General features: G+C 43.0%; 1 protein-coding gene across 1 annotated transcript in view; it reads right to left on the bottom strand.

Moving 5' to 3' along the window:
* The window catches only part of LOC120043561 (roundabout homolog 2-like), a 137592-nt gene that overhangs the window by 54930 nt on the left and 62449 nt on the right, over nucleotides 1-20213 (bottom strand). Inside the window, exons 3-5 of the mRNA XM_038988121.1 lie at nucleotides 7790-7947; nucleotides 7530-7650; nucleotides 7243-7381 (exon numbers count right to left, since the gene is read on the bottom strand). Of these exons, the coding sequence (XP_038844049.1) occupies nucleotides 7243-7381; nucleotides 7530-7650; nucleotides 7790-7947 (418 nt within the window). The remainder of the gene's footprint in view (nucleotides 1-7242; nucleotides 7382-7529; nucleotides 7651-7789; nucleotides 7948-20213) is intronic.

Below are 20213 nucleotides of genomic sequence, written 5' to 3'. Positions count from 1 at the left end.
CTTGTGTTTCAGGTTATTGTTCTGCTGAAAGGTGAATTAATCTACCAGTGTCTGGTGGAAAGCACACTGAACCAGGTTTTCATCAGGTTTTCATCTAGGATTTAACCTGTGCTTAGAACTTCTTAAGGCTAGGGGGCAGTATTTTCGTTTTTGGCTAAAAAACGTACCCATTTGAAACTGCCTATTTCTCAGCCCCCAAAACTAGATTCGGGGGCTGATTACGATAGAAAATACTCTGAAGTTTCCAAAACTGTCAAAATTTTGTCTGTGAGTTAAACAGAACTGATATTGCAGGCTAAAACCTGAGGAAAATCCAATCAGGAAGTGCCCCTGTTTTTGAAACCTCTCTGTTACTATGCATCCCTATTGCCCATTTAAAGGGATATCAACCAGACTCCTTTTTCTATGGCTTCCCTAAGGTGTCAACAGCCTTTAGACATAGTTTCAGGCTTTTATTTTGAAGAATGAGCGTGAACGACCACATTGCGTAAGTGGATAGGTGGGGGCTCTCAGAGTGAGTTGTGCGCAAAAGAGAAAGGCAGCCATTGTTACTCCCGGTCCTAGTGAAAAGCCAACTGTCCCGGTTGATATATTATCGAATAGATATTTGAAAAACACCCTGAGGATGGATTATAAAAAACGTTTGACATGTTTCTGTGGACATTATGGATATAATTTGGAATTTTTGTCTGCGTTGTCGTGACCGCTCTTTCCGGTGGATTCCTGGGCATAACGCACCAAACTAACGGAGGTATTTGGATATAAAAAGTATCTTTATGGAACAAAAGGAACATTTGTTGTCTAACTGGGAGTCTCGTGAGTGAAAACATCCGAAGATCATCAAAGGTAAACGATTAATTTGATTGCTTTTCTGATTTTCGTGACCAAGTTACCTGATGCTAAGTGTAATTATTGTTTTGTCGAGCGATCGATAAACTTACACAAACGCTTGTATTGCTTTCGCTGTAAAGCATAATTTCAAAATCTGAGACGACAGGTGGATTAACAAAAGGCTAAGCTGTGTTTTGCAATATTGCACTTGTGATTTCATGAATATAAATATTTTCTAGTAATATTATTTACCTGTGGCGCTATGCTACGCTATGCTATTCAGCGTTGCTGATGACAATTATCCCGGATCCGGGATGGGTGGTTCAGAAAGGTTAGCTCCATTCCGTTAATTTTTATCCTGAAAAACTCACCAGGCCTTAACAATTACAAGCATACCCATAACATGATGCAGCCACCACTACAGTATGCTTGAAAATATGAAGAATGGTACTCAGTGATATGTTGTGTTGGATTTGACCCAAACATAATGCTTTGTATTCAGGACATAAAGTTCATTTATTTGCCACATTTTTGGCAGATTTACTTTAGTGCCTTATTGTAAAAAGGATGCATGTTTTGGAATATTTTTATTCTGTAAAGGCTTCCTTATTTTCACTCTGTCATTTAGGTTAGTATTGTGGAGTAACTACAACGCTGTTAATCCATCCTCAGTTTTCTACTATCACAGCCATTAAACTCTGTAACTGTTTTACAACCACCATTGGAATCATTTTGAAATCCCTGAGAGGTATCCTTCCAATCCAGCAATTGAGTTAGTAAGGACGCCTGTATAATTCTAGTGACTGGGTGTATTGATACACCATCCAAAGAGTAATTAATATGCTCACGCTGCTCACAGGGATATTCAATGTCTGCTTTTTTTTAACCTTTCTTCCAATAGGTCCCCTTTTTTGCGAGGCATTGGAAAACCTCCCTGGTCTTTGTGGTTGAATCTCTGTTTGAAATTCATTGCTCGACTGTGAGTCCATGAAACGTATTAATTGACTTGTTAAGCACATTTTTTACTCCTGAACTTATTTGGGCTTGCCATAACAAAGGAATTGAATACTTATTGACTCAAGACATTTCAGCTTTTCATTTTTAATTAACTTGTAAAAATGTCTAAAAACATTATTCCACTTTGACATTATGGGGTTTCGAATTCAGGCTGTAACATTATTTATTTAATAAGTCAAGTGGTGTGAATACTTTCTGAAGTGCATTCGGAAAGAATTCAGACCCCTTGACTTTTAACACATTTTGTTACGTTACAGCCTTATTCTAAAATGGATTAAATCGTTTTTTCCCCTTAACAATCTACACACAACACCCCATAATGAAAAAGTAAAAAATGTTCGTAAAAAATGCAATGTCACATTTACATAAGTATTCAGACACTTCACTCAGTACTTTGTTGAAGCACCTTTGGCAGCGATTACAGCCTTTAGTCCTCTTGGGTATGATTCTACAAGCTCGGCACACCTGTATTTGGGGAGTTTCTCCCAATCTTCTTTGCGGATCCTCTCAAGCTCTGTCAGGTTGGATGCTGAGCGTTGCTGCACAGCTATTTTCAGGTCTCTCCAGAGATGTTAGATCGGGTTTAAGTCCAGGCTCTGGCTGGGCCACTCAAGGAAATTCATAAAGTTGTCACTCCTGCATGGTCTTGGCTGTGTGCTTAGGGTCGTTGTCCTGTTGGAAGGTGAATATTCACCCCAGTCTGAGGTCCTGAGCACTCTGGAGCAGATTTTCATCAAGGATCTCTCTTTACTTTGCTCCGTTCATCTTTTCCTCTATCCTAACTAGTCTCCCAGTCACTGCCGCTGAAAAGCATCCCCACAGCCTGATGCTGCCAGCACCATGCTTCACCGTAGGGATGGTTCCAGGTTTCCTCCAGATGTGACGCTTGGCATTCAGGCCAAAGAGTTCAATCTTGGTTTCATCAGACCAGAGAAGCTTGTTTCTCATGGTCTGAGAGTCCTTTAGGTGCCTTTTGGCATACTGCAAGCGGGCTGTCATGTGCCTTTTTACTGAGGAGTGGCTTCTGTCTGGCCACTCCAACATAAAGGCCTGATTGGTGGAGTGCTGCAGGGATGGTTGTCCTTCTGGAAGGTTCTCCATTCTCCACATAGGAACTCTGGAGCTCTGTCAGAGTGACCATCGGGTTCTGGGTTGACTCCCTGACCAAGGCCTGTCTCCTTCATTTGCAAAGTTAGCCGGGTGGCCAGCTCCCGGCCAGCTCAAACTTCTTCCATTCAAGAATAATGGAGACCACTGTGTTCTTGGGGACCTTCAACGCTCCAGAAATGTTTTGGTACCCTTCCCCAGATCTGTGCCTCGACACAACCCTGTCTCAGAGCTCTACGGACAATTCCTTCGACCTTATGGCTTGGTTTTTGCTCTGACATGCACTGTCAACTGTGGGACCTTGTATAGAGAGGTGTGTGCCTTTCCAAATCATGTCCAGTCAATTGAATGTACCACATGTGGACTCTAAGCAAGTTGTAGAAACGTCTCAAGGATGATCAATGGAAACAGGACGCACCTGCACTCAATTTCGTGTCTCATAGCAAGGGGGCTGAATACTTATGTGAATCAGGTATTTCTGTTTATAATTTTTAATAACTGTAAAAACTTGGTCATTATGGTCATTTCCGAATGCACTGTATATCATCGAAAATCAAGAGCTTGAATACTAAAATATACATACAGAAACACAGACAAAAAGGAGGAAGTAGAGTAAAGAAATTGAATTGCGTGCATCATACACTATGTATACAAAAGTATGTGGACCCCCCCTCAAATTAGTGGATTTGGCTATTTCATTCGGCTATTTCAGCCACAATGTTGCTGACAGGTGTATACAATTGACCACACAACCATGCATACACAAACATTGGCAATAGAATGGGCTTACTGAAGAGCTCAGTGACTTTCAATGTACAGTCGTGGCCAAAAGTTTTGAGAATGACACAAATATACATTTTCACCTTGTTTGCTGCTTCATTGTCTTTAGATATTTTTGTCAGATGTTACTATGGAATACTGAATTATAATTACAAGCATTTCATAAGTGCCAAAGGCTTTTATTGACAATTACATGAAGTTGATGCAAAGAGTCAATATTTGCAGTATTGACCATTCTTTTTCAAGACCTCTGCAATCCACCCTGGCATGCTGTCAATTAACTTCTGGGCCACATCCTGACTGATGACAGCCCATTCTTGCATAATCAATGCTTGGAGTTTGTCAGAATTTGTGGGTTTTTGTTTGTCCACCCGTCTCTTGAGGATTGACCACAAATTCACAATGGGATTAAGGTCTGGGGAGTTTCCTGGCCATGGACCCAAAATATCGATGTTTTGTTCCCTGAGCCACTTAGTTATCACTTTTGCCTTATGGCAAGTTGCTACATCATGCTGGAAAGGCATTGTTCGTCACCACACTGTTCCTGGATGGTTGGGAGAAGTTTCTCTCGGAGGATGTGTTGGTACCATTCTTTATTCATGGCTGTGTTCTAAGGCAAAATTGTGAGTGAGCCCACTCCCTTGGCTGAGAAGCAACCCCACACATGAATGGTCTCAGGATGCTTTACTTTTGGCATGACACAGGACTGATGGTAGCGCTCACCTTGTCTTCTCAGGACAAGCTTTTTTCCGGATGCCCCAAACAATCGGAAAGGTGATTCATCAGAGAAAATGACTATACACCATTCCTCAGCAGTCCAATCCCTGTACCTGTTGCAGAATATCAGTCTCTCCCTGATGTTTTTCCTGGAGAGAAGTGGCTTCTTTGCTGCCCTTCTTGACACCAGGCCATCCTCCAAAAGTCTTCGCCTCACTGTGCGTGCAGATGCACTCACACCTGCCTGCTGCCATTCCTGAGCAAGCTCTGTACTGGTGGTGCCCCGATCCCGCAGCTGAATCAACTTTAGGAGAAGGTCCTGGTGCTTGCTGGACTTTCTTGGGCGCCCTGAAGCCTTCTTCATAATAATTGAACCGCTCTCCTTGAAGTTCTTGATGATCCGATAAATGGTTGATTTAGGTGCAATCTTACTGGCAGCAATATCCTTGCATGTGAAGCCCTTTTTGTGCAAAACAATGATGACGGCACTTCTTTCCTTGCAGGTAACCAAGGTTGACAGAGGAAGAACAATGATTCCAAGCACCACCCTCCTTTTGAAGCTTCCAGTCTGTTATTCAAACTCAATCAGCATGACAGAGTGATCTCCAGCCTTGGCCTCGTCAACACTCACACCTGTGTTAACGAGAGAATCACTGACATGATGTCAGCTGGTCCTTTTGTGGCAGGGCTGAAATGCAGTGGAAATGTTTTTTGGGGGATTCAGTTCATTTGCATGGCAAAGATGGACTTAATTCATTGCAATTCATCTGATCACTCTTCATAACATTCTGGAGTATATGCAAATTGCCATCATACAAACTGAGGCAGCAGACTTTGTGAAAATGTATATTTGTGTCATTCTCAAAACTTTTGGCCATGACTGTAGTACCGTCATAGGATGCTACCTTTCCACTAAGTCACTTCATCAAATTTCTGCCCTGCTAGGCTTGCTCCGGTCAACTGTAAGCGCTGTTAGTGTGAAGTGGAATTGTCTAGGAGCAACAACAGCTCAGACGCAAAGTGGTAGGACACACAAGCTCACAGAACGGGACCGCCGAGTGCTGAAGCACTTACAGCGTAAAGATTGTCTGTCCTCGGTTCCCATACTCACTACCGAGTTCCAAACTGCCTCTGGAAGCAACGTCAGCACAAGAACTGATCGCCGGGAGCTTCATGGAATGGATTTCCATGGCCGAGCAGCCGCACACAAGCCTAAGATCACCATGCGCAATGCCAAGCATCGTCTGGAGTGGTGTAAAGCTCACCGCCATTGAAATCTGGAGCAGTGGAAAGACGTTTTCTGGAGTGATGAATCACGCTTCACCATCTGGCAGTCCGATGTGCGAATCTGGGTTTGTCGGATGCCAGGAGAACGCTACCTGTCTGAATGCATAGTGCCAACTGTCAAAGTTTGGTGGAGGAGTAGTAATGGTCTGGGGCTGTTTTTCATGGTTATGGCTAGGCCTCTTAGTTCCATTGAGGGGGAAAATTAACGCTACTGCATACAATTACATTCTAGACGATTCTGTGCTTTCAACTTTGTAGCAACAGTTTGGGGAAGACCCTTTCCTGTTTCAGCATGACAATGCCCCCTTGCACAAAGCGAGGTCCATACAGAAATTGTTTGTCAAGAGTAGTGTGTAAGAACTTGACTGGCCTGCACAGATCCCTGACCTCACCCCCGAACACCTTTGGGATGAATTTGAATGCCAACTGCGGGCCAGGCAATAATAATCGTCCAACATCAGTGCCCAACCTGACTCTTGTGGCTGAATGAAACCAAGTCCCCTCAACAATGTTCCAACATCTAATGGAAAACCTTCGCAGAAGAGTGGAGTCTGTTATAGCAGAAAAGGGGGGACCAAGTCCATGTTAATGCCCATGATTTTGGAAAGAGAAGTTCGACAAGCAGGTGTCCACATGTTTTTGGTTGTGGTGTATATATTGTACATGCAGTCATGCACAGGTAAATGGCAATATATGCTATACTAATGCACTCACACTCACAGACAACATACACAAGAGCATGAAGACATACCAAATCTAATCTGTACCTCAGGGTAGCATGCGTATGTTAAGTAGCATATTACATTTAATCTGGGCTTAAGAACAGGACTCCGTGGGCTTTGAGAAACAATGTTAGGCGCCGTGATCAAAGCAACGCTGTAGTAAAATGTCAGGTGTTTACCTGCTCCAGCTTCAGCCTGGGACTCATTAGTCCTGCCTCACAATCCATATATCAACACGTTTCAACCATGGCCACAACAGGAATCATAAAAGACAAGAACGCACACACAGCCACTTAGGGCACATAGGCACACCCACACTCACAAGCATGCACACACACACATACGCACAGGGGTGGAAAAAGAACCCAATGTTCATACTTGAGTCAAAGTAAAGATACCTTCATAGAAAATGACTCAAGTAAAAGTGAAAGTCACCCAGTAAAATACTACTTGAGTAAAAGTCTAAAAGTATTTGGTTTTAAATATCCTTAAGTATCAAAAGTACATGTAATTGCTAAAATATACATAAGTATCAAAAGTAAAAGTACAAGTAGAAATCATTTCAAATTCCTTATATTGAGCAAGGCAGACGGCCACATTTTCCAGTTTTTATTTATTTATTTATGGATAGCCAGGGGCTCAATCCAACACTCAGACATCATTTACAAACTAAGCATTTATGTTTAGTGAGTCTGCCAGATCAGAGGCAGTAGGGATGACCAGGGATGTTCTGCATACGCACATGCACAAACATATGCACACACACACTTTCTCTCCTCACCTGCCGCGGGGTATATCCACATTATCCTTTCTCCAGCGTAGAGAGGGAGGTGGGTCTCCCTGCACCTGACACCTGAGCTCCACACTCTCCTCCACCAGGACCACCTGGTTCACCGGCCGACGCACAAAAGTGGGTCTCTCTGGAAAACCACGAAACACATAGACAGACAAGACAGTAGTCTATAAGCTTTCTAAGCAAGGTTTTAAAACATAAACAGATAGCATGTAGCCACTGCAGCCATTACAGGTAAGCACAGAGAGAAGTGTCTGTCCAGTATCTGTCCTTACCGAACACAGAGAGCTGAGCCGTCTCACTGTCTCTCTCCCCCACCATGTTGGTGGCCACACACACGTACATCCCTGCATCACTCTTCCTGGTTTTGGAGATGGTCAACTTCCCTCCACGAATCTGACAGTCAGACAACAGAGATGCCTCAACAAAGTCTACATCAGACAATCTGGGATGGGGGGTCATTTAATCTGTATATTTTAGCTATCCATAATGAGAGCAGACACAATGGACCGGGTCCTCGGGACGTAGTACTCACAGTGATCCTGTCATCTTTGAGGTCCAGACGGGCCTTGTCTTTCCTCCAGAAGGTGGTAGGCTCAGGGTGCCCACGAGGAGGCTGGCACTCCAGGGTGGCAGGTTCCTCCACTGCCACCACCAAGTCCTGGGGGTTCTGTCTGAAGTCATCACGCAACACTGGGAGAAATAGAGAGAGAGAGGGGGGGGGCGGGGTAAGGGTCTTTCTAAGCAAGGTTTTTAGTTGGTTCATCCCACAACATTTGTGGACATAATCCACAGTTCTTCTACTTTGAGGATAAACCAAACAAATGCATGGACTGCACACTGTAAAATGACAAGTAAATACAGTACGGTGTAGAAATTAGATCCATTCTGTCTGTCAGTAATAGAGTCCAGGTACGGCAGATAGAGTATATTGTGGTGCGAATAACTGGAGGAGAGCCAGAGCCCAGAGCAGATCTCTAGTCAAACAGGAACTCTGCCAGAGCCCAGAGGCTGCACTGTCAATCACAGTCAGCTGTGGAAGACGAGCTCATGGGTGTCTCAGTCACACAGGCCTAGCCAGGTCTATAGAGCTATATGGCTGGGTGGGTTCTGCCCATAGAATTAGGAATTATATTTATTTTTTGTATTTTTTACTTACTTACTTAGTAATTTAATAGGATCTCTATGGTTCTGTCACTGTCACACATCTCTCCTCTCCTCACTCAGACAAGCCCTTCTTCCTCCTCTTCCTCCCACCCCAGTCACTCCTGCTGTGCCACATCAAACATGGCACCTCCAAAAAGCGTTGAGCGAGATATTCCATATGGAAAGTGGATACAACACAACTCACAAGCTGTATAAGCCACATATGCCCACATTCCAGCTGTATTTGTTTCCCAACAGTGATGACAAAAAGAAAACTCACAATGGTGGGAGAGCACACATTTTGATCAGCAATAAGTGAATTTAGATGCAATAATGCACACCTCTGAGAGGGTAGCAACCCAACACAATGAGATGCCCTCACAGATGCCCTCTGTTCATGGCCAATCATGCTGGTGTGTGTTCTGATTTGAAGACATTGAAAGTCAAGCCCCCTCCCTGCAGTAGAAGCCGTGCATAGTGTGTTGTCAGGGTGTAATTATTTCAGAAATAGGGGCCCACCGCTGTCTACCGCTGTCTGATTGGGTATCACTCAATTATTCCAAACAGCCGTTCAGAGTTGGCTTTCTGCATTTATCCTGTCAGGATATAGAATGATTCTGAAATGGGCTTCAATCAGTGGCAGTCGGTGCTGTTTAAGATGAGGGAGGATGATCATTTTTTTAATGAGCATGGCCTTATTTTTTAGTACAGCATATTGGATGACTGCTATTCATATTCTATTCACCCAGCTCAATGTAACATTGATAGGTTTAGGTTACTACATCATACTCTAATTTCCCTTTACCCATCATGAGGTTGCTAAGTGAAGTGAGAGAATTTTTAGTAAACAAAGTGACAGACAGTGACACATTCAATACTGCCTTGCACACTCTTGTCTGCATCTAGCTGATCTAGGCTGAAATCTGTAGTCCAACAATTGCAAATTAGAGTTTCTATTGGACAAATTCAGGTATCAGGTACACCCCTGATCACACGCAAACACAGTTCACATTTCATAGCATTGTAAATATAATTCCTTCTCGCAACTATGAACTCTCCTCCTCTCACCTTTTCCCTTCACTTGTGGACTTCAGTGCACAACACATCAGCTGTCTGTGACCAGGCAAAAAAAACTTGCCAAGCCAAACCTTCAAATTATAACTGCTAACCACTACACACAGCCTACATCGTTTTCACCTCATAGTCAACATACTAAAACTAACGCATTAGTAAACCCGATATAATCATGCAGTACAGTGTACAGTCAGAAAGCAGTTTAGCAGTTGTAATATCGGGCCCCAGTGGCAATACATTTATAAAACCAAAAGCAAACCTTGACTTGAAAGAGTTCAAGTGTTGGATAACCATTGCCAGCTAGCTAACATGGCATCCCTCTCTGTTTGAGCTGGGTGTTCGCTAGCTAAGTAAGTGAAAGTGAAAGTGAAAAAAATACAACGAAATATAGCTAGATCGCTCGCTCTCTTGCTTCATAGCATCCCTCTCTGTTTGAGCTGGATGTTTGTGTAGGCTTAACTAGCTAGCTAGCTACATTCACAGGCTAAGTGAAAGTGAAAGTTTAAAAAAATTCAACCTAATATAGGTAATGCTCTCTCTCTCTCTCGCTCTCTCAATTCAATTCAATTCAATTTGCTTTATTGGCATGACATAACAATGTACATATTGCCATAGCTTACTTTAGATATTTACAATATTATGACAATAAGAATCAAAATTGTCAGCGGGACAACAGTAACAACAATAACCAAGGGTCAAAATAACCATACATTGAACAATAACAATAAGTATACAGTAGAGGAAATGTGCAGGTTGATTAGTCTGTCCCTCATCTAATGACAGGCAGCAATGTAGTGCGCTGCCAACCCACAGCTCTCTGTGTCTTCCCCCAACAGGACGGGTAGCCTATTGTCATCAGAGAGGTCTTTGAAATCTTGAAAAAGTTGCGGAAATGACACTCTCTAATTGTTTTATATTTTTTACATTTTGTCAGGAAATGCAGCTCTGTCTCAGGTTCTGCTGTGGTGCAGTGGTTGCACAGCCTTTCCTCTTCAGGGAGCCAGGTTTTCCTGTGTCTACCCTTCTCAATGGCAAGGCTGTGGTCACTGAGCCTGTACTTTGTCAAGGTTTTTCTAAGGTTTTGATCAGTAACCATGGTCAAAGAGTTAGCCACAGTGTATTGTCGATTTAGGGCCAGATAGCACTGCATTTTTCTTTGTGCTTGTGCTTGTGTTTCCCAATAAGCAAAGTAGTTTTGTTTTGATTGTGTTGTAATTTGTTTTATTCTGATTGATTGGATGTTCTGGTCCTGAGGCTTCAGTGTGTTAGTAGAACAGGTTTGTGAACAGTCTGGCAGTACTGCTCTAGCAGGTTCAGGGTCTGCTGTAGGCCATGTGCTGTGGGAGACGCAGGCATAGGTCATCTGTGAAGAGAAGGCATTTAACCTCTGAATTGTGGAGACTAACACCAGGGGCTGTGGATTTTTCTAGAATAGTGGCCAATTCATTGATGTAAATATTCAAGAGTGAAGGGCTCAGATTGCAACCCTGGCGAAGGCCCCGCCCCTGGTTAAAGAATTCTGTTATTTTCTTGCCAATTTTAATGCTGCACATATTGCCAGTATACATTGATTTGATGTATATATGTTTTACCCCCTACACCACTTGCAAAAACTTTGTAGAACTGTCCTGTATGCCAAATAGAATCAAATGCTTTTTGTAAGTCGATAAAGCAGGCGTATATTTTGGTATTATTTTGGTGGACATGTTTATCTATCAGGGTGTGTAGGGTGTAAATATGATCAGTCGTGCAATGTTTTGGTATGAATCCAATTTGGCTTTTACTCAAGACATTGTGCTTATTAAGGAAGTTTAGAACTCTTACATTTATAATACTACAGAAAACCTTCCCCAGGTTACTGTTCACACAAATGCCTCTGTAAATGTTAGGGTCAAATATTTTTTTTGTTCTTAAAGATTGGAGTTATGAGTCCTTGATTCCAGATGTCAGGGAAATAACCTACACTCAGGATCAAATTAAACAGTTTTATTATAGCCAATTGAAATTATGCACTTGTGAGTTTGAGCATCTCATTTAGGATGCCATCAGGTCCGCATGCTTTTAAAAATTTGAGGGCCTGAAGTTTCTTATAGAGCTCCTGGTCAGTAACTGGGGAGTCCAATGGATTTGATTGTCTAATCCATTCAACTTCTCATGAGCGGTGTTGTAGAGTGTTTTAAAATGGGTTGTCCATATGTCACCATTTTGTATCGCTAATTCTCACTCTCTCTCTCTCTCTCTCTCTCTCTCTCTCTCTTGCGTCTCCTTAATTTTGGAAGAAATTAACTTGTTCAAAACTGTTCAACTATTGTCTTTCTCTCTCTTTGATTCAACTACTCAACCACATTTTATGCACTGCAGTGCTAGCTAGCTGTAGTTTATGCTTTCAGTACTTGATTAATTCTCTGATCCTTCGATTAGGTGGACAACATGTCAGTTCATGCTGCAAGAAGTTGTCATAATTACTGTGTAAGTCTATGGAAGGGTGTGAGAACCATGAGCCTCCTAGGTTTTGTATTGAAGTCAATGTACCTAGAGGAGGACAATCTACATTATTTCAGAAAGGCTGCTTTGCTAAACACCAGAAACAGAGAAATTAAAAGAGAGATATTGATTTAAAAAGAGAGCAGATGTTAAATAAAAGATGGTTATTGCTTTTTCTGGCTTTGGGCTCACAACATATCCTAAATCAGGTATGCAAATATGGCATGATGAATCTTAAAAAGCCATACTGCATGAAGGCCAACTCTGGCAATCAAGTGCTTTTACTAACTTCTTATCAAGTTACCATCTAAATGCTGTCCAACAACTTGGACTACTGCTGGCGTTGCTGGCTGTGGAATGGTGTTTTATAATATGATCTCTCTTGACAGAGGTCTGCTAAAAAGTAGTTGGAGTTTGTTGAATATTCTATGTGATGAGAACAGCCTGCAGGGGCGAGTTACTTTCTCAACAGCAGTCAGAGGGCTGTCCCATTTCTGTCACACATGACAAACACACACACACACACACACACACACACAGATTCAGACACACACACGTACGCTCGAACACTATCTCTCTCCAACGTAAACATACTGTATACACACACACACGCATGTGCGCACGATCACACACTCTCTCTCTCAAACACGCACACACATGCACACACAGATCCAGACACATGCACGATTGCACACTCTCTCTCCAACACACACACACACAAATATACACAAATACAGTTGCCTAGGTCACGTACAAACATTTTCTGATGAGCATATTATCCTTTTTCAAAAGAGCGAGAGACAGAGATATATAGAGAGAAAGACAACAGACACACAATGGGGGATTTGGGGGATTTTTGAATAAATAAACAATGTATCATGTCTGTGCCCTGAAAAAGTAATCAGCAATCAGTCGGGAGAAACTTCAGAGTGAAGACATTGAGCATTTACCCAGCGTCCCCCAGGGCCATGCGCCCAGAACAGATGCACATTACCTATTAGAACATGATCTTTTTAGCAGCCAGACAATGGTCCAAGAGCCCCTCACAGAAAGGATGTGGCTGGCGGCAAACAAATGATCTATTTGAATTGTTTATACAATTGTATAAGCAAGTGAAGCTTGAGGAGCAAGGGGGAAAGGATGCACAGTGATTTTTATAGGTTATGACTTGAAGTAACATCAATCAGCAGGTCACATCACATCCCTGATCTTTAATCCCATGACGCACCCAATTGCATCCTAGTCCTTAGGTGTATGTCTGCCTGGTGGCATGTCTTGGCTGTAACAGTGAGTGCTTCTCCCTTCATAACTTTTACCATTGGCACATGAATATACACACTCCTCTCACGTGTACCAACGTCTCCTTCTTCTAGTTGCATGTTGGCTAAAGCCAGCCAGCCACCATGAAGGTTTAACGTTAGTTAAACCTTAACTACAGTCATGTAGCATTAGCATCTCCTCCTCTTGTCATGTAATATAAATTGAAGATGTAGATGGGTGAGGATGCTCTCCTCCCTCCCCTATTCCATCCATCCCTCGCTTTCTCTCTCCCGTCCTCCCAATTACAGTATCAGTGCTCCCACAGACCACACTTCCACATCTATAATTGATTAACGTTCCTTCTGTCTCTTTATGCATTCACTGACTCTCACGCTTCTCCTGCTCTCAACCTAACCTAACCTACTTTCTCTACTGCTCCCTTGTGCCTCTCTCTCACCCACTTAAAGCTAGATGAGCTGCCTTCTACTGTACAACAGCATCTGGGGCTGGAACTGTGAATATTTTGGTTTGTAGCCTACTGTGTCTGAGTGCACCGTAGCACTGACGAGATGCTTTGATGGTATGGTATATAGGTTTCAACAGGCCTGATTTGGTACAATTCAAATCAAATCAAATGTTATTGATCACAAGTGTTTAGCAGATGTTATTGCGGGTGTAGCAAAATTCGATTTTAGTCTGGTGTTTGGTGCTCTCTAGTGAATGAGTGATTCACTGGGTTCTAATGTCATCTCTTGCCCAGTCATACTGGAACAGACGTACTGGCCCACAGGCCAGGTGTGTTTCTAGGACTGGACACTGAGAGAATGCCTTCTGCTACATTACATTGTAGGTTTGGGTGGGAGAGAGGGAGAGGGAAAGAGAGAGGGAAGGAGAGAAAGAGACAGAGAAAGAGAGAGACAGAGATAGAGAGAGCGAGAGAGAGAGAGAGAAAGAGAGAGAGATACAGAATTGTGTTTTATTTCGGAAAGCGATCGCTCGCATCATAAAACCTTCCAGCAATATTGTGAAAATGTTATGCATCAGCGGGAGTGTGAGTCAGGGATTTGAATCTGCCCTTTTATCTGCCTTGTTTCACTAAAGCAGCTATTGCCCGGGGAGTGTGGGCTTTCTTACATGCACTTGTCTTACTTCGGTGAGATCACACAGTGCAGTGTTGCAAAAGGTTGCTCAACCACAATGGAAAGAACTAGATAATGCAAAATAATGACCATACATGTGTTCATGTTTTCTCACTAAACCCAGGTTTAATTACCAATTTAACTGTACAGCTTTTCAGAGTAGGTGTGTAAGAGAAACAATGAGAGACAGAGAGAAGCAGAGAGAGGGAGGGGAATAGGCATGTGAATCTCAGAGAAAAAAAGGCTTCCATTTTTCTTCTCCAAAATAACTGCTGTTCTCTCCTCTCTTCTCACAGACAAATGATAAAACAGCAACCAGGCAGATGAATGCATTAAATTCAGCATTTCTCTTCATCGGTCAAATTCTGCTGGGATTTAATTGAGAGAAGTGATGTCAGAGAGAAGCAGTGAAATGCCTGGGACCATCTGTGCCTCGAAACCATCCAGCATGTTCAAACACATCAGTGGAGAGGAGAGCTGCCTAGCTAACTGAGAGAGTGGAGTGGGGAGGGATATTCTAAACTTTGTTTACTGCAAGGCTACGATTACATTATTTCTGCTGGACACATGCAGATGGCACACAGCATGTACAGCGCCTTGCAAAAGTATTCACCCCCCTTGGCGTTTTTATTTTGTTGCATTACAACCTGTAATTGAAATGGATTTTTATTTGGATTTCATGTAATAGACATACACAAAACAATCCAAATTGGTGAAGGGAAATGAAAAAGTATTACTTGTTTCAAAAACTGCAAAAAAATTAAAAACGGAAAAGTGGTGTGTGCATATTTATTAAACCTTTGCTATGAAGCCCCTAAATAAGATCTGGTGCAACCAATTACCTTCAGAAGTCACACAATTAGTTCAATAAAGTCCACCTGTGTGCAATCTAAGTGCCACATGACCGGTCACATGATCTCAATATCTATACACCTGTTCTGAAAGGCCGGAGGTCTGCAACACCACTAAGCAAGCGGCACCATGAAGACTAAGGAGCTCTCCAAACAGGTCAGGGACAAAGTTGTGGAGAAGTACAGATCAGGGTTGGGTTATAAAAAAATATCCGAAACTTTGAACATCCCACGGAGCACCACTAAATCAATTATAAAAAAAAATAGAAAGACTATGGCACCACAACAAACCTGCCAAGAGAGGGCCACCCACCAAAACTAATGGACCAGGCAAGGAGGGCATTAATCAGAGAGGCAACAAAGAGACCAAAGATAACCCTGAAGGAGCTGCAAAGCTCCACAGTGGACATTGGAGTATCTGTCCATAGGACCACCTAAAGCCGTGCACCCCACAGAGCTGGGCTTTACGGAAGAGTGGCCAGAAAAAAATAGTTTAAAGAAAAAAATAAGCAAACACGTTTGGTGTTGGCCAGAAGGCATGTGGGAGACTCCCCAAACATATGGAAGAAGGTACTCTGGTTAGATTTAACTAAAATTGACCACCCGAGAACACCATCCCCACAGTAAAGCATGGTGGTGGCGGCATCATGCTGTGGAGATGTTTTTCATCCGCAGGGACTTGGAAACTGGTCAAAATTGAGGGAATGGTGGATGGCGCTAAATACAGGGACATTCTTGAAGGAAACCCGTTTCAGTATTCCAGAGATTTGAGACTGGGACGGAGGATCACCTTCCAGCAGGACAATGACCCTAAGCATACTGCCAAAGCAACACTCGAGTAAACATTTAAATGTCTTGGAATGGCCTAGTCAAAGCCCAGACCTCAATCCAATTGAGAATCTGTGGTATGACTTAGAGTTTGCTGTACACCAGCAGGAACCCATCCAACTTGAAGGAGCTGGAGCAGTTTTGCCTTGAGGAATGGGCAAAAATCCCAGGCGCTAGATGTGCCAAGCTTATAGAGACATACATACCCCAAGAGACTTGCAGCTGTAATTGCTGCAAAGGGTGGCTCTACAAAGTATTGACTTTGGGGGGTGAATAGTTATGCACGCTCAAGTTTTCCGTTTTTTTGTCTTATTTCATGTTTGTTTCACAATAAAAAATATTTTGCATCTTCAAAGTGGCAGGCATGTTGTGTAAATCAAATGATAAAAATCCCACAAAAGTATTTTTTAATTCCAGGTTGTAAGGCAACAAAATAGGAAAAATGCCAAGGGGGGTGAATACTTTGGCAAGCCACTGTATATGGTTAGAGCTATAGAATGTAAACAGGGCGAGGATGTGACTACAGGAAAACGACATAATTTCCAACAACTGACATTCAGGACAAAGAGAAAGCTCATTCATATAATAATCAATGGTATCAATCCATTATCATACTTGTGCATACATACACGTCCTGTTGGTTATTTCATTGTAAAGCAGGGGTCAGCAACAGGCGGCCCGCGGGCCAAAGCCAGTGTTGGTGAAGTAACAGCTGTTCATAAGGTCACCACCACCAACCCTCTGTGCCAGGGGCAAGCGTGGATCAAAACAAGTCCAGCCAAATGGGTGAGGAGGGGGAAGGGATGACGGCCAGGAAGTTGAAACAGGTGTGTTCTGCCTACCACAGGCGCTACTGAGCCCCTGGAAGCAGCTTCTAGGATTACTCACACCAAATCTCTGTTAATCACATTTGGGCACATGCCCCCTGGTCTGTGCTAACCTACCATAGATTTATCAGGACTGTAGACGGAGAAGCAGTCTGGGGGACAGTTAGAGGTCAAAGGTAGCAGTGGAGGACATCGTCACTGGTATCCCACACACTGACACAGTCTACCAACACCCAGAGAGCATAGGCACTCACATTAAACCATCTCCTGTCCCTCCTCCCTACACATTGCACCTGGGCAGATAAAGATGGACTATCAATCAGAGGCCTGACTGCAATGCCACCTCAGCAAATGGCATCAATTCTTTACGGATGACAGTTTTATAGACAGATAGGCATGGGGAATCAGTCAAAGCTTTCTGATGATAGCTCATCAGAGGGTGATCACAATGAGTCTCCTGTGATGGAGGACATTCCATCTCCCCTACACACTGCATACACAGACGCACACACACACACACACACACACACACACACACACACACACACACACACACACACACACACACACACACACACACACACACACACACACACACACACACACACACACACACACACACACACACACACACACACACACACACACCACATACACTCCTCTCAGGGAGCTCTATTTTAACATGTTGCAAAGTGCCTCTGTGTCAAACATTACTTCCCATTCAGCTGTCTGTGCTGGCAGTGAGAGTGAGCTGAGAGTAAGCAGGGTGAAAGAGAGAGGAAGGAGAGCAGAGAAAGATTAAAACATAACCGCTCATCCCACAAGAGGCCTTTCAGTGGCAGACTTCCAGGAATCAGGTTTAATTTTTTACCCCTCATCTTCTGTCAGTCTTCTGTCTTCTGTCTCTGTCTTACACACACACACCCACACACACACACACACACACACACACACACACACACACACACACACACACACACACACACACACACACACACACACACACACACACACATACACACACACACACAACACACACACACACACCCACTGTTCCCTGTTTCTTCTGGCAGCAGCAGTAGTTCTGCCTGCATTCTCTTGTCCTCCATGACTCTCTATAACTCCACCGAAAAACCATCTTGTTTATTTATTCACAAACCTTAGCACTAATCTCTCCCACAACCATCACTCTCTCCTCCTTCAAAAATGTTCTGCCACCGCTTTCACAATCTATCCCTCCATCTCTTCTACACTATCTGTTTAAATCCCTCACTCCCCATCTCTTTATCCATCTCTCCCTGAAGGGTATAAAAGAAAATACCATGTTAAAGCAGCCTGTTAATGTATTTTTGGGGATCATCCTGAGCCCGCAATCATAATAGAAAACCGTTACAGTAAATACAGATATAGCAGGTCATTACCAGAGCTGTGTGAAGTGAACCTCGGAGGACAGAGGACAGTGTACACAGTGCATTCGGAAAGTATTCAGACCTCTTGACTTTTTCCACATTTTGTTACGTTCCAGCCTTATTCTAAAATGGATTAAATAAAACAATTTTCTCATCAATCTAAACACAATACTCCATTATGACAAAGCAAACACAGGATTATAGAAAATGTTGCAAATGTATTAAAAATAAAAACATGAATACCTTATTTACATAATTATTCAGACCCTTTGCTATGAGACTCAAATTAAATCATCAAATCAAATCAAATTGTATTTGTCACATACACATGGTTAGCAGATGTTAATGCGAGTCTAGCGAAATGCTTGTGCTTCTAGTTCCGAAAATGCAGTAATAACCAACGAGTAATCTAACCTAACAATTCCACAACTACTACCTTATACACACAAGTGTAAAGGGATAAAGAATATGTACATAAAGATATATGAATGAGTGATGGTACAGAACGGCATAGGCAAGATGCAGTATATGGTATCGAGTACAGTATATACATATGAGATGAGTAATGTAGGGTATGTAAATATAAAAGTGGCATAGTTTAAAGTGGCTAGTGATACATGTATTACATAAAGATGGCAAGATGCAGTAGATTATATAGAGTACAGTATATACATATACATATGAGATGAGTAATGTAGGGTATGTAAACATTATACTAAGTGGCATTGTTTAAAGTGGCTAGTGATACATTTTTGATAAATTTCCATCAATTTCCATTATTAAAGTGAGCTGGAGTTGAGTCAGTATGTTGGCAGCAGCCACTCAATGTTAGTGGTGGCTGTGTAACAGTCTGATGGCCTTGAGATAGAAGCTGTTTTTCAATCTCTCGGTCCCTGCTTTGATGCACCTGTACTGACCTCGCCTTCTGAATGATAGCGGGATGAACAGGCAGTGGCTCGGGTGGTTGTTGTCCTTGATGATCTTTATGGCCTTCCTGTGACATCGGGTGGTGTAGGTGTCCTGGAGGGCAGGTAGTTTGCCCCCAGTGATGCGTTGTGCAGACCTCACTACCCTCTGGAGAGCCTTACGGTTGTGGGCGGAGCAGTTGCCGTACCAGGCGGTGATACAGCCCGACAGGATGCTCTCGATTGTGCATCTGTAGAAGTTTGTGAGTGCTTTTGGTGACAAGCCGAATTTCTTCAGCTAGTGAAAGTGCAGGGCGCCAAATTCAAAACAACAGAAATCTCATAATTACAATTCCTCAGACATACAAGTAAGTCAGAACCGTCCAGAGTAGTGGTCCGGATAACAGGCCCTGACACACTGAACTCTATCTGGGAGGTAGTTGTTGAACCAGGCGAGGCAGTCATTTGAGAAACCAAGGCTATTGAGTCTGCCAATAAGAATGCAGTGATTGATAGAGTCAAAATCCATGGCCAGGTCGATGAAAATGGCTGCACAGTACAGTCTTTTATCGATGGCGGTTATGATATCGTTTAGGACCTTGAGCGTGGCTGGGGTGCACCCATGACCAGCTTGGAAACCAGATTGCATAGTGGAGAAGGTACAGTGGGATTCAAAATGGTCAGTGATCTGTTCGTTAACTTAGCTTTCGAAGATTTTAGAAAGGCAGGGCAGGATGGATATAGGTCTACAACAGTTTGGGTCGAGAGTGTCTCCCCCTTTGAAGAGGGGGATGACCGCGGCAGCTTTCCAATCTTTGGGGATCTCATGTGATACGAAAGAGAGGTTGAACAGGCTAGTAATAGGGGTTGCAACAATTTCTACGGATAATTTTAGGAAGAGAAGGTCCAGATTGTCTAGCCCAGCTGAATTGTAGGGATCCAGATTTTGCAGCTCTTTCAGAACATCACCTGTCTGGATTTTGGTTAAGGAGAAGCGGGGGGGGGGCTTAAGCAAGTTGCTGCAGGGGGTGCTGAG

This window comes from Salvelinus namaycush, chromosome 3 (genome assembly GCF_016432855.1).
Source record: "Salvelinus namaycush isolate Seneca chromosome 3, SaNama_1.0, whole genome shotgun sequence".
NCBI lineage: Eukaryota > Metazoa > Chordata > Actinopteri > Salmoniformes > Salmonidae > Salvelinus > Salvelinus namaycush.
Note: the sequence above shows the minus strand (reverse complement) of the source record. Positions and strands in the feature narration are given on the sequence as shown.